A 15153-nucleotide genomic window follows, 5' to 3' on the forward strand; every position below is an offset into this window, starting at 1 on the left:
TGTTTTTTTTTTTGTTTTTAGTATTTAGCTGTCCCCGGCGAATTAAGCGTTTTTAACGTTTCAAGCCCCTGTTCAAAATGTATGCAAAATCTATTTTCAAAAACTCTCATTTTTTCATGTTTTTGGCATCATATCTCAAAAACTAAAAAACATACATATCTGTTTTTTTTTATATGTTGCAACCTCTTTGGTCCCGAGACCATGAAAACGTGAAAAAACTAATATATATGCATATTTTCTAATTCTCTTTACATTTAAGCCCCTTTAACGCATTTTTTCCTGAAAACTACAATTCAATAGCCTCAAACAAATTGAAAATTGGTCACCCTAATGACGAAATAAAAAATACGGGTCTAATTATTTCCGAAGAACTACAAGCCCACCAAGTTTCACGACAATCGGAGATGCACTATATCGTTTTTCTATGGAATGGCTGTATATATATTTACATATATATATATATATATATATATATATATATATATATATATATATATATATATATATATATATATATATATATATATATATATATATATATATATATATATATATATATATATATATATATATATATATATATATATATATATATATATATATATATATATATATATATATATATATATATATATATATATATATATATATATATATATATATATATATATATATATATATATATATATATATATATCGACTGTTTCAGAAATTATAAATACACTAACGATTAACCGCCATTTCAATTTGAGCACAATATCCAAAAAAGCTTCTTCTAGCTCTTATAGTAAGCATGCCAACGAAGCAAATAATACCAATTTTGTTGATGTTTCAGGTAAAAGTCAAAAAAATAGGGCTCTGTAAAGTAGATGATTAAAATTTGAAGTTGCACAAAGTGGTCAAAAAGTGTAGCACAGTAGAAAAGAAAAAAATCTCACAGATAAAATATTTAATTTCCAAACACAATAAAAATTGCTGTATCGATAATAAAAGATATTTCTCGATTGGTAAGAGTAATTTTTACTGGAATATTTGATCAAGAACAGGGAATGAAATTATCAGCAAATTGAGACCATAACCACGCGACCACACAAGCTGCTCGAAAGGAGAAAGAAATTTGATTCATAAAAGCTACCTTTGGTGGCGACGGCCAGGCGGAAAGGCGAACAAAGCGCAGAGAGCAAACCAGTCGGCTTTTCATTGCTGGTGATAATCCATTTTCGGCGCTACGGGACGAGCGAGAACACATTCTCGGGAGAAACCCGGGTCTGAATTTATCGCACGTCTTTTTTCGCCGATAATTCGTGTGAGAGAGTTTTCTATGATCAAGATCGTGATCGATAATTTCATTCCCTGATCAAGAACCATCATTACGGGCCTTCTCAATACAAATTTTTTTGTTTCAAATTTCTCAACAACACCAGTAGCAACAAAAGTTAAGCAAACGAATGTCTTAATTACTGCTTACTGCATTCGTTTTTATGGTATGACAAGCATTACCATCTGAAGGATCGAATGAGCTGAAAAAATGAGTTTGTTTAGATTAAATGCGTTCAGGAAAGCTAAGAAACTGTGTAGTAGTTCTTATGTTCCGTAGAAAAACTTTAAAAATAAGAAACTTGTTCTCCGAAAAAATGTTGTGGAAATGCCTTTATCGATTTTTTCCAAATTTTGGTCATTGCATTCCGTAGACAACTTGTTGAGAAAGCGAATGTGATAAAAATTTAGATAATTTTGGTATTTAGTGATAAATAATGTTGAAATCATTAAAAAATACCTTTGTGCAAATGCAAAGTTGAAAAATTAAGTTATTTGTTGTACTGTTCTTTAAAATATCAAGACAATTGGAAGGAAATATAAAAATATGGAGTACAATATGCTATACTCTGAAAGAAGTTGGTAAACATCATTAAAACCGTTCGTGTAATTTAATAAACAAAGTGTATTTATAATTTCTGAAACAGTCTATATGTGTATATATGTGTATATATATATACGCTACAGAGGAGAAACGTGGGCTCAAAAGTAGATTTTTAGCGCTATGTCAAGAAGTTAATCAACCCACAAAATGATCAGAAGCAGACTTCGTCTGCTTTTCAGCATTGCGTTCTATAAGCACTTCCACAGTTATATCCTATAACTTATATACTTAAAACTTGAATTGAAGTTAAGGGAATCCCACCTTATATTGAATGTGTTGATATACACTTTACCAAATATCGTCCATTTATAAAACATAATTGTAAAATTCTTATAAGTAAAAAAACAAAGTAAAACAATCAAAGTTTTTTTTAATCATGCACGTTTATTCATACAAATTCTAAACAGACTGAATAATTTTAGAGCACCCTAAGCTGAAGGATTCAGTCGTCAATGTACCTATATAGCAATAATAATGGTGTGTCGTCACTCAACGACGGCTGTGTTTCTAATTCGGAAAGGAAAGACGATGGTACCCAATTCGATTCGTTTCGCTTCATTCAATTACATCCATTGGTACGGGCACACTCTTACTTTTGTACTGATGATGATTTGTTTGTGAATCTGTAGGTGATTTATTAATTGCATAATAAAAGCATTAGCGCTAATGGATTTCTTACCCCAACTTTACCACCACCTAACACTTACTGAGAATGTTATAAATCAGGCAATATAACATGTAGAACACCTTCCAAACTTAAAAAAAAGCAGACTAATAATTTTAAGTTGTGATCTCTCAATTTGGTTTTGCTACTATGTATGTTTTTTGTTTGGTGCAAAAGTAAAAAATATTGTTAAAAAAAACCAAGTGTCTGTTGTTGCTTCAGAAATGATTTATATTTGGTATTTAATAAAAATAATTCAAAATAACTTTTAGGAGCTGTTCTTCAGCATTAATACGTTTATAGCATTCAATTCCAAACAAAACAGCCCAGCCTTCGCAATGACCACTTTGAACGAATAATATAATTTTATATTTGTTGATGTTTTTCATTCTTACCAGAGTGGCTCTATTACTACGCCGGGGCAAGATGAAATGGGTGGTGTAAGATGGAACAGCGAGTTAACGTGATGTTATCTAGTCAGGATAAACAAATTGAATGTCACAGCACATAGTTATTGAATCAAGCAATCTTTTGGTAAATGATAATTTTAAAACATGTAGAGTACTGGTTCCCTTATTAAGCATACGGCTCCCATTTTAATCCTACGAAAAACAAAGGATTAAGCGCTGTATGTATTGTTTCTTATTTTTGTATTTTTTGTTAAAAGTGAGCACGCATTAAATCAAAAATAATGAAATCAATCGGTGCCGTAATCGCTTGTTTTCGAATAGAATGAACATGAGAGCGTGAGATTACGGATGGCACTCAAATTTTGTGTTTCATCTTGATCCACACGTTTCAACCTCCCCGGTGTACCTTACCCAATATAAGTTATTGAATATATATAATAGTCTCTTACCAATTTTGGCAACACGGAGTGAATTTAATGTTGCCAAAATGGGTAGTTACCAAAATCAGTAAAAAATGTGATTTTTTTTTCAACTTTTATAAGTTATTTTGGCATATATTATAAATATGGACCAATCACCAGTTATAAAACACTCCCCTTAGATGACGTTCATAAATTACGTCATGACTTGTAAAATTATCATGTTTTGAAAACCTAATCAATTTTTATTTTTTTAAGCAAAGTAAGTCTCAAATATGTATTTAAGACGATTTATCAGTTAAAATATTTTATCAAAAATGTGTGTTGCCAATATCGGTAAAAAATTACCCAAATCGGGTGTTGCCAAAATCGGTAAAAAAATGTTGCTAAAAACGGGTGTTGCCAAAATCGGTAAGAAATTGTTGCTAAAAACGAGTGTTGTCAAAATCCGTAAGAAAATGTTGCCAAAATCGGGAGTAGACAAAAACGGGTGTTGCCACAATCTGTAAGAAACTGTAATACATTAAAAAAAAAACAATATTACATCGAATGTCAATGTAAAAACATGGTACTAATCTCTAAAAAAAACATGAGAAATTTAAAAATTTTATGGAGTTTCAAAGTTTTAATTTACTACCATTATTACAAAGAAAACACACTTAAAACCTAATACCTCCAACGTCGATGCTAGTACTATCTCCATATATACCAGCACTTGCATTTTTTTTTAAACTGTGGTAATGCAATCAAAACAATACTCATTCACTATTCCGTCACAAATCAATCTTTCCTGACATCACATATCCTCCTACTTTTACTCCGAGCGCTTACATTCAATAAGAAGATTAAAAGCTTTCGTACATCTTCCGAAATTTTCAATATCCTCGCTTCCTGCATCAATACGGCAGTCACATCACTTTCCCGGCATACTGTAGGAACGTCGTTGCATCCTTTCTGCCAGGCTGCCCCCCAAAAGAACTATTTTCGCTCAACTTGTGTGTAGCACTCCCTTGACAAAACATACACATTTCTACGAATACATCCATCACATTGCATTTATAAAACCTACCCAAGCGGCGGTATCTCTCGTTGTATATCCCTCACTATGATTACCCCTTCGAATGGCATAGTACTCCCGTATAGTAGTAGTCACTCATGCATAAGTTGTCACATAGTGATTAATGGGTGTCGAACAAATTGTCTAGAAAAATAGAGAAGGGTCACACTGCCTTCTCCATCCACGCATCTCAGAGGAAAGCAGCAGCAATTTCATCTTCAGCGTATATAATGCAACAAAGGGCAACAGGGCACCAAATAGAACCAAACACAATGTCCTATCGGTTTCTCTGTGCATGATCCTGAGATAGATTTGAATTGCAGGAATTCTTGGAGTTGTATCAACAACCAAAATATAAAAAAAAGAAAAAATGTATTAGAATTCAATAACTAAATTTATTTTATTTTCCCTTTATTTCAGGTTTATCAATGCGAGGCGAAGAATTGTACAACCAATGATAGATCAATCAAATAGAGCAGGTAAATACCAAAATTCAAGAAAAAACTGAAATCATACATAAATATTCAGTCATAATGTATTATCAAACACAAACAAAAGCACACACAAAACTATTTTGCGCCATTTGATTGCAATGCATTATTTCAGTAGTAGGATTGGTGTTATAGTTTAATGAATTTCGTCTTCCCACGCAGAAACGAATAACTGACACATCACTGCAGCATACCAAAGCCAGGCATCATACCAAGACAAGATATTAGCCGATTATCTTGGTATTGAAAATAGCATAATCTGGTAGGGGAGACTGAGGAGACTTGATCCCTGGGGAGACTTGTTCCCCCCATATTTGCTCGGAATCAAAAACATTTTTCTTCTAGTATATTTTTTCCAAAACTACTCATGGACAAACGACTATGTTTTGGCTACAAGTGATTTCGATTGTACATTGCATTATTTTTTAACGACTGATGGTTTGTTTTCAGTCCTTCAGAAATCTTTTTGGTGATTCCGAAAAATCCCAATAACTTTGTGAAAATTGAACGAAATCGTGTCAAAATTTCACAGCACATAGTTTAAATAAAATACTTTCAAACCTATTTATCCTAATAAGGCTGTTGTTAACATATTTTAATAAATTCAGCTTAGTATACACAACTGTGACATGGGGAGACTTGATCCCTCGAGGATTACACACACATTATACATGTGAAAAATAAAATTCTATTCAGAAGCCTCGATTTACTTAGAATTCTAGTATATTCAATGATAAAATGTGTCAGATAATTATAACTTTAGTACAAACCAAGAAAAGGGGGATCAAGTCTCCCCATTTTAAAAATACGACATATCCTTAAAAATTTAAGGAAATCTTACAATTTCAAACATTCCATATTCATCGAAAATACAAGAAAACTCGAAAAGAAAATAAATAGGAAGACTCTCGAATTATTTTCCCTTTAAATAAACCATGTGCTCAAAGGGGGATCAAGTGTCACCCATTTTTGAAAAATACATCATAAGACATGCCTCCATAAAAACACAGTTTTGAAAACACTAACAATAATTGAAGGGCCTTCTGTTGTGTATTAACTTGCAATAGATGTTTACCTGCCATTTTGTACGGAAATCGGATCTAGTTTTGTGTTTTTTCTTAAAGTTTCAGATAAATTAAGAAAAAGGGATCAAGTCTCCCCTATTGCGCAGGTATTACATTTTCGACGAAAAATACCTCAATGAGTATTGGTATTGACGACTGCTTGAGGGATTATAGAACTATAAAATAAGCACTATTTGTATTAAAAAAAACCTTTAAAATGGAGTCGTAGTATCATTAGAAAACCTATGCTTCTAATTATGAATGCAACCTATTTGAAATCAAACGACGATCAGTCGATGCTGATTCTAATCTTTTTGCTCTCTTCTTACATAACATACGGAGAAAAGAATAAATAGGGTTCCTGTACCTGTGGCACTACCTAAGAAATACTTTTTCTAGATAAAAAAAGAAGAAGGTCGGCTAATGTCATCGATGCGTCAAATTATTGATTAGTTTTCATACTTCACAGAAAAATATATAGAAGCAGCCATTCCATAGAAAAACGATATAGTGCATCTCCGATTGTCGTGAAACTTGGTGGGTTTGTAGTTCATCGGAAATAATTAGACCCGTATTTTTTTAATTCGTCATTAGGGTGACCAATTTTCATATAGAGTGGTCCAAAAAATCAAGGTTTTTCAAAACTAAAGTTTTTCAAAAAATCGTAACTTTTGAACCAGTTGATCGATTTTGAACTTCGTTTTTTGTTTGAAAGCTATTGAATTGTAGTTTTAAGGAAAAATATGTTGAAGGGGCTAAATTGTAAAGAGTACTATAAAATTTGCAAATATATTAGTTTTTTCACGTTTTCATGGTCTCGGGACCAAAGAGGTACCCTGATTTTATATTTTTATCGGAAAATTCAGGAAATTTGGCGTAACATATCAAAAAAACAGAAATGTATGTTGTTTAGTTTTTGAGATATGATTTTTTGAATATAGAGAGTCATATATTTTAGTACTAGCTACTCTAAAATTGCTTGATATTGCAAATTCTCATAAAACTATGCATAGTATTGCTTTTTAAGTGATTCCTGGTGGTTTTGGTATCCATAGTATTATAAGGATTCAAAATATAATCAAATTTTAAAAATCGTCTTGTATGGGAAAATTTGACCTTTTATTTTCAAAAAATCATATCTCAAAAACTAAAAAACATACATCTCTGATTTTTTGATATGTTACGCCAAAATTCCTGAATTTTCTGATGAAAATATAAAAGCAGGGTATATTTGCATATTTTATAGTACTCTTTACATTTTAGCCCCTTTAACGTATTTTTCCTGAAAACTACAACTCAATAGCTTTCAAACAAAAAAAAGAAGTTCAAAATCGGTCAACTGGTTCAAAAGTTACGATTTTTTGAAAATTTTTAGTTTTGAAAAACCTTAATTTTTTGGACCACCCTATATGAAAATTGGTCACCCTAATGACGAAATAAAAAATACGGGTCTAATTATTTCCAAAGAAATGCATTTCTATGGGATTAGCCGTAACTGGTACGCTATTGTGAAATAGGGTGCAAGCAAGCCTAATTTTAAGGAAAATGATTTATTTCTATTATAATTTAAGCAAATTTTGAAGTTCAACTATGGCGAATTTCAGGTAGGGGGATTAGGGGCATAATGGACACCCTAAGCAAATGAGTATGTTGGGCCTGTATAACAGACAAAATCTTAACATATTATCAGTTGGCTTACAACTTTAACTTGTTTCCTACGTATTTCAATTATTTACAGCTGGTAGAATTTCATTATTGTAAAGAAATAATGAATTGAAAACCGTGTGTTTTTTGGGGCTGGCAGGAAAGTTACGGGGCGAAATGGACACCCATCGGGGCATAATGGACACCCCTGCATATTTTATGCTGTATCTTTGAGAATATCGACCAGTTAAGTAATTTGCCAACGGAGAACAATGCCACAGATATAATACTCCATCTTAGACGAGTTTACACTACTGCAAAGTTAATTAAATAAATTTTAGGTAAAAATAATCGCATTGAATATTTTCAAACTCTCTAAAACGCCTAACAGTATGCAACGCGCGTACATCCATTCATAATTGCCAGTGTTCATTTCGCCCCGAATAGACTACAACATTGAAATTGCTATTTTCAGTGTGTTCTGATCAAAAATATAATAGTTCATCCTTTGCTAAATCTACGTATACATGTAGATAAGCTAACAATTCACTTGTTTGTATGGTGGACACACTCAATCACTCGTAATACCTTATTTGCTGCTGGTTCGAAATTATAAGAAATCCACCATATGAAAAACATACTTCAATTTCAATGATATTTTGGTTATTTTGAAGAAATATAAATGGTAGTTTTGAAAAATCGAACAATGACTTGTTCCTTTACACTTATGCATTGAAAGTTTTACATAAAAGTCAACGGTTTCAGCAAAAACAGGGGTGTCCATTTCGCCCCGGGTGTCCATTATGCCCCTAATCCCCCTACTATAGCCGTAACTGGTACCTAAAGTTTAATTGCTTTGTTATCAGCGAATAAAAATAGGAGCATCCTGCCAAACAGTAGGAGCGGTCGCTCTAGTTCGCAATTGTGTTATTCAAATGTGTGAAAGCATGGCAATGAAACTGCAGGTTCTCTTCGATATAACGTACAAATAAATTTTCTACAGGATGTCCTGGGCGCTAGTAAATAGCGCCCACTGTCAAATGCGAAAACATCAACAATTTTTTGTTTAACATTTATTTTGGCTTGTTGATCAGTTTTTGGAATCATTTTTTCCACCTCTTATGATCACAAAACACTTTAAACTCGCTTTAATATTAATGTACGGTAAGAGGAGCATGCGATAAGTTGAATAAAGCAACCCAACAAACACGCATTGTGAATGTGATTTCGTGTGTGGCTCACACCATCAAACAAAAGCTGCGTTTGTTGATTACACGCTCGTTTCAATTTACACGAATATGAGTATAAGGCAGTTAGATGTTGGCTACGATAAATTTCATTGCTGCCAGGGGCCTGAAATTCTCGCAGGTCCTCCAGTCAATTTCAATTTTTGGCGGGAATGTACATTACCCCCTAACCACACCCAAATGATCAACTCAACGGAATACAAGTCTGCCATAAACGTAAAGTGAGTTTCAGAGTGTTATAGGAAAATCAGCAGTAATATTCTTTTAGCTATTTTGTGGTGTTGTATCAAACCTCATTATCTCTTTTGACTAACGAAATGGGGCGGACAAACAGCTTAAATGACTGTTGGTGAAAAACCGTGATCAATTTTTCTTTCACAACCTACCTCAAGAAGAAAACGCAGAAGAATGATTTGCAAAATATAACATGTACGTAAGGACATGTTAGCACCCGTCATGATGATGGTGGTTGAACGTAGGCACATTTTCCCAAATCTGTCGCGTCGTTAGCTTGCCCGATGGGCGCGATAGACAGTATGGTTTAGTTGGCGAAAAACTTCCGCGACGATTTTTTATAGTGCAAAAAGCTGACCCGGTGATGAGCGCAACGTCCGTCTTGTAAACATTCGACACTACAGTCTGTTTATAACACAGTCCCACAAAGAGTGAAACCAAATCTACCTATCGAACTGTCAAATCGGCTACCTATCGAGCACGCCAGCAAAATTATGAAAACAAAGTCTGGCGAAAAAGAAGAACAACAATCTAAAGAAGTCGTCTTTGCGTGTCTCTATATATACAGTCTCTGGGGCAGCAGGGACGGATGTCCTGGGGCCTGACGCACCCCCCCGCTTGCGAGTCAGCCGCGTAGTTGCCGGCTAAGAATAGGACTACTAACCCCAATTCAAGGTGTCAAGCGACCCGTGCCGAGGAATGAGTGATCGAGGGGGTGAAAAAGATGCTCGATCTTTAACGGAGCCTGTGGGGCACCTGGGCACCCCCCACAGTAAGCTGTCCCTTACCGCGTTAATGCAGAGCTCTGGCGTGGTGGACATTATTTCTCGTGCGACTCGTGGGAATCAAATATGAGTAAACAAATTTCAAAAACAAGTGCAACAGGTAGTAGTGGTGCGATCAACCCCTTCGCAAGAAGCGGGTTGATGCGGTCTCCAACAAGGAGAAGCGAGGAGTCAGGTGCTGGAAGCTGCTTACGCAGCTCAAGCGTGGGAGCTCCTGTCCACTCCACGGCAAGCCAGCCGGCGGAGGTCATGGACGGAGCGTGGTTGCTGAGGGCCATCAGCCAAGTAGCAGGAAAAGGACGGCCCGCATTGGAGGTAGCTGAGCAGCAGCTTGGCAAAATTATTGACTTCGCGACAACTAAGTCGAATATAAGTAAGGACCTGAAAACGGCCTTGCTTCGGCTTAGAGCGTCAGTCGATGAGGCCAAGCAGGAGCACGCGGTTGCGTTGCTGGCTGCGGCAGCGGCGGAACCCGCAAAGGAGAAAGCGTCTAAGTTTACGCAAACGGAGGCCTTCTCTTTCGCGGGTAGTCCGAAGAGTGTGGAAGCGAATGCTCGTGACAAACGTGACAAGCATTCGCAGAAGCGGGCGAGGCAGCCGTCAGGTGAGGAGCTGTCTGGCGGTGCCCGCAAGGCCAGGCGTATAATAACCCCGAAAGTCGGTGGTTATGCCGGAAAGTCGGACCCCAGCCAGGGTTCCCGGAAAACTGGGAAGGGTGGGCCTGAAAAGGCCGGCCCGTCCCGGATTGATGGGAACAAGGGGTTGCGACCAATGGTGGGCCCTCAGCAGCCACAGAGCAGGGCGGTCCAAGGAGAAGACCCTCCTTGGACAAAGGTAAAGCGGAAGAGGAAGAAGAAGGGGAATCCGCAGGTAGAAGTGCAGGTCGCCAAGCCAAGGCGTAGGAAGGCAGGTGCCAGGCGCGAAAAAGGTGACGCTATCGTCATCAAGACCGAACAGTCGAAATACTCGGACGTCTTGAAGGCGATGAGGTGCGACGCCAAGCTCGAGGGTCTTGGAGCCGACGTACGCAGTATCAGACGTACTCGTACGGGCGAAATGATCCTGGAGCTTAAGCGCCAGAAGGATCACAAGGGCGCCGCCTACAAGAGGCTGGCAGAAGAGGTCCTTGGAGATGGAGTGGAGGTGAGGGCTCTTACGCATGAGGCGACTCTGAAGGTCAAAGACCTAGACGAGATCACCGAAGCGGAAGAGCTCGTCACGGCACTGCGGCAACAGTGCGATGTTCAGGTGGCCGCCACAGCCGTCAGGCTGCGGAAGGGGCCAGCAGGGACACAGATAGCTCTGGTTCAGCTACCTGTGACGGATGTTAAAAAGTCCGTTAAAGTAGGGAGTATTAAGGTGGGCTGGTGTGTTTGTCACCTGACATTCCACGAGCCACCTGAGGTTTGCTTCAGGTGTCTGGAACCAGGACACAAGTCGTGGGACTGCAAAGGCCCCGACAGGCGCAAACTGTGTAGGCGATGCGGCGCTGAAGGTCATAAGGCCCAAAGCTGCACGAGTCCGCCCATCTGCATGATCTGTACCGGGAAAACCTCGAAAAACAGACATGCGATGGGTGGTCCAGGGTGCCCGGCCTTTAAGAAAGCCGCAGTGAGCAACAAATCACAGTGCAGGTAACGCAGCTGAACCTGAACCACTGTGATGCGGCTCAGCAACTGCTTTGTCAGGCGGTTTCTGAGTGGGAGACGGATATCGCCATCATTTCGGACCCATACCGAGTACCCGCCGGCAACGGCAACTGGGCCTCGGATGGGACCAGGAAAATGGCGGCGATATGGACGACGGGTAAATACCCCGTGCAGGAGTTGGTGTCTACTACCTATGAGGGCTTCGTGGTCGCCAAAGTAAACGGGGTCTTCTTCTGTAGCTGTTATGCGCCTCCGCGGTGGCCGATCGAGCGGTTCACGCAAATGCTGGACCGCTTAACGACCGTGCTAACAGGGCGAAGGCCGGTGGTAATAGCGGGTGACTTCAATGCCTGGGCTGTGGAATGGGGAAGCCGTTTCACGAACCAGCGGGGTCAGATCCTGCTAGAAACACTGGCCATCTTAGATGTCGACTTGGCTAACGTCGGTACCAAGAGTACCTATAGTCGAAATGGAGCGGAGTCAATTATTGACGTGACCTTTTGTAGTCCTGGCCTAACAAGTAGTCCGAACTGGAGAGTAGATGATGGCTACACTCACAGCGACCACCTGGCGGTTCGCTACAGTATCGACTACAACAACAGCAGACAGCGGATAGAAGAAGAGGCGGCTAGGCCAAGGCCAAGCCCTCGTAGGTGGAAGACATCATACTTCGACGAAGAGGTATTTAGGGAAGCGCTCCGCCGTGAGCGAAACTTACTCGGTTTAGACGGCGATGAGCTGGTAGCGGTGCTCTCACGTGCGTGTGATGCGACCATGCCTAGGAGAGTCCACCCTAGAAATGGGAGGCCACCGGCTTACTGGTGGACCGACGCGATTGCGGACCTGCGCCGCGCCTGCCTACGGGCTAGGCGGCGGATGCAGCGAGCACGATCAGAGGAAGAGCGAAACGAACGGCGGGTGGTGTTCGCCGCTGCAAAAGCCGCGCTCAAGACCGAGATAAGAGCAAGCAAGAAGGCCTGCTTTGAGGGTCTCTGTCAGAGTGCCAATACGACCCCGTGGGGTGATGCCTACAGGATCGTTATGGCCAAGACGAGAGGTGTGATGGCTCCTACAGAGCAATCTCCAGAGATGTTGGAGGGGATCATTGGAGGACTTTTTCCGCGTCATGATCCTAGTCCTTGGCCTCCTTTCGTAGGACAGCCGGGGACTGGGGCTGGCGATGAGGAAATGGTCACCGATGTGGAACTTGCGGGGATAGCTAAGTCCCTTAGCGTAGGTAAGGCCCCAGGACCGGACGGAGTTCCGAACCTGGCCTTAAAAGTAGCTATTGCAGAAGCTCCCGAGATGTTCAGGTCTGCTATGCAGAAATGCCTGGACGAGGGAGTTTTCCCAGAAGCTTGGAAGAGGCAGAGCCTGGTACTATTGCCAAAGGCGGGGAAACCACCCGGAGACCCGTCGGCATATAGACCAATATGCTTGATTGACACGGCGGGGAAGGTGCTCGAGAAGATCATCCTCAATAGAATGTTGAAGTTCACTGAGGGCGTAAATGGTCTCTCGAGCAACCAGTATGGCTTCCGGAAGGGGAGGTCCACCGTAGACGCTATCTTGTCGGTTACAAAAACCGCCGAGAAAGCACTCGAGCCTAAGAGGAGGGGAATTCGCTTTTGCGGGGTAGTGACTCTGGATGTAAGGAATGCATTTAATAGCGCCAGTTGGGCTGCTATTGCTGATGCGCTCTTGCGTCTGGGGATACCGGAGTACTTGTACAAGATTCTCGGAAGTTACTTCCAGAATCGCGTACTAGTATACGACACGGAGGTGGGTCGGAAGTGCTTTCACATAACCTCAGGAGTCCCGCAAGGTTCCATCCTGGGTCCGGTGTTATGGAATGTCTTGTACGACGAGGTGTTGAGGTTAGAGTACCCAGTGGGAGTGGTAATTGTCGGATTTGCCGACGATATTACGCTCGAAGTCTACGGTGAAACGATCGAGGAGGTGAAGTTGACTACCGACCACTCGATCAAGGTTGTGGAGGCGTCAAGGGGCTAGTCGCTTGGAACATTGTGCCAAGAGGTGCCAAGCACACCGTCTTATACGCTGTGTGGCACACCGAGGCACTCTGAGGCACAATTTTGACACTTGAGTTTGGGTGAAAAAACTAGGCAACCATGTGCATTTGACCTGCAAAATGAAAACAAACAGTTGGTTGTCTTGGTAGTTGCCAAGCAAAATCTGAATCATCAAGCAGTGGCACTTCGGGGCACACTGAGGCACAATTCAATACCCGGTGGCACACTGAAAATAATTGGCGCAAGTAAAGATGTGCTCAGCGGCTCCCCCTTGGGAGGCGTGGATGCGGTCCAGAAAACTGGAGCTGGCTCACCACAAGACAGAGGTGACGGTTGTTAACAACATGCAGTCGGCGCAGCAGACGGAGATCAGTGTAGGAGAGTGCACTATCCTGTCGAAGCGCTCTGTCAAGCACTTGGACGTGATGATCGACGATAAGCTTACCTTCGGTAGCCACGTCGATTATGCCTGTAAAAGAGCCTCCACAGCTATTGCGGCACTGTCCCGGATGATGTCCAATAGCTCAGCGGTGTACGCCAGTAAGCGCAAGCTTCTGGCTAGTGTTGCTACGTCCATACTTAGGTATGGCGGCCCGGCGTGGGGTACCGCGCTAAGTACTGAATGCTACCGACGGAAGCTGGAAAGTACTTACAGGCTTATGTGTCTGAGGGTTGCAAGCGCGTACCGTACCGTGTCACACGACGCTCTCTGTGTCATTACTGGTATGGTGCCCATCAGCATTCTTATCAGTGAGGATATGGAGTGCTTCGAAATGCGCGGCACAAGAGGCATACGCAAGACTGTCAGGATGGCCTCTATGGTCAAATGGCAGCGCGCGTGGGACAGTTCCACCAAAGGAAGGTGGACCCATAGGTTGATACCGAGGGTAGATAGTTGGATTAATAGGCGCCATGGGGAAGTTTCATTCCACCTGACACAGGTCCTTACAGGTCATGGTTGCTTCCGACAGTATCTACACCGTTTCGGGCATGCGGATTCTCCCGAATGCCCAGTGTGCAATGGTTTAGAGGAAACGGCGGAACACGTTTTGTTCGTGTGTCCGCGTTTTCGCACAATGCGTGACCGCATGCTTGCCACATGCGGGGAGGACACAACTCCGGACAACTTGGTCCAGAGAATGTGTAGGGATGAGATTAGCTGGAATGCCGTTTCAACGGCTATCACCCATATCGTCTGGGAGCTACAAAGGAGGTGGCGCGTGGACTCGGAGAATGGCTAGTCCAGATGCAGTACAAGAGGTGGTCCAGGGGTTCGAAGTCGGCTTCGTAGGTCATACCGGTGCCCTGCGGTCGAGATCGACCCTTACAGCGATTAAGTGGCCGCGGAGAGGAAGTCCCGGTAGCGGTGCTGTCGTGGCGTCAGTCTACTGGGTTGGATCTGAGCCCGCGGTTGGAAAGGGGTCCCCGGCAAGGGTCGGGGTAGGTGAGACCCTGCTGTCTGCAACCTACGGATGCAGCTGATAAGGCCTGAAGGGTAGTGATACCCTTGCCTTCAGCAGGTCAGATCGGGTTGC

The 15153-nt window shown here is 41.1% G+C and overlaps 1 protein-coding gene across 3 annotated transcripts in view; it reads left to right on the plus strand.

Moving 5' to 3' along the window:
• LOC109405285 (homeobox protein homothorax) overlaps positions 1-15153 on the plus strand; it is a 534195-nt gene that overhangs the window by 509689 nt on the left and 9353 nt on the right. For all 3 annotated transcript variants that reach the window (XM_062850402.1, XM_062850455.1, XM_062850504.1), the window contains one exon: positions 4892-4950. In XM_062850402.1, coding sequence (XP_062706386.1) covers positions 4892-4950 — 59 coding nt within the window. The remainder of the gene's footprint in view (positions 1-4891; positions 4951-15153) is intronic.

Source organism: Aedes albopictus, chromosome 1 (genome assembly GCF_035046485.1).
Source record: "Aedes albopictus strain Foshan chromosome 1, AalbF5, whole genome shotgun sequence".
NCBI classification, from domain to species: Eukaryota; Metazoa; Arthropoda; class Insecta; order Diptera; family Culicidae; genus Aedes; species Aedes albopictus.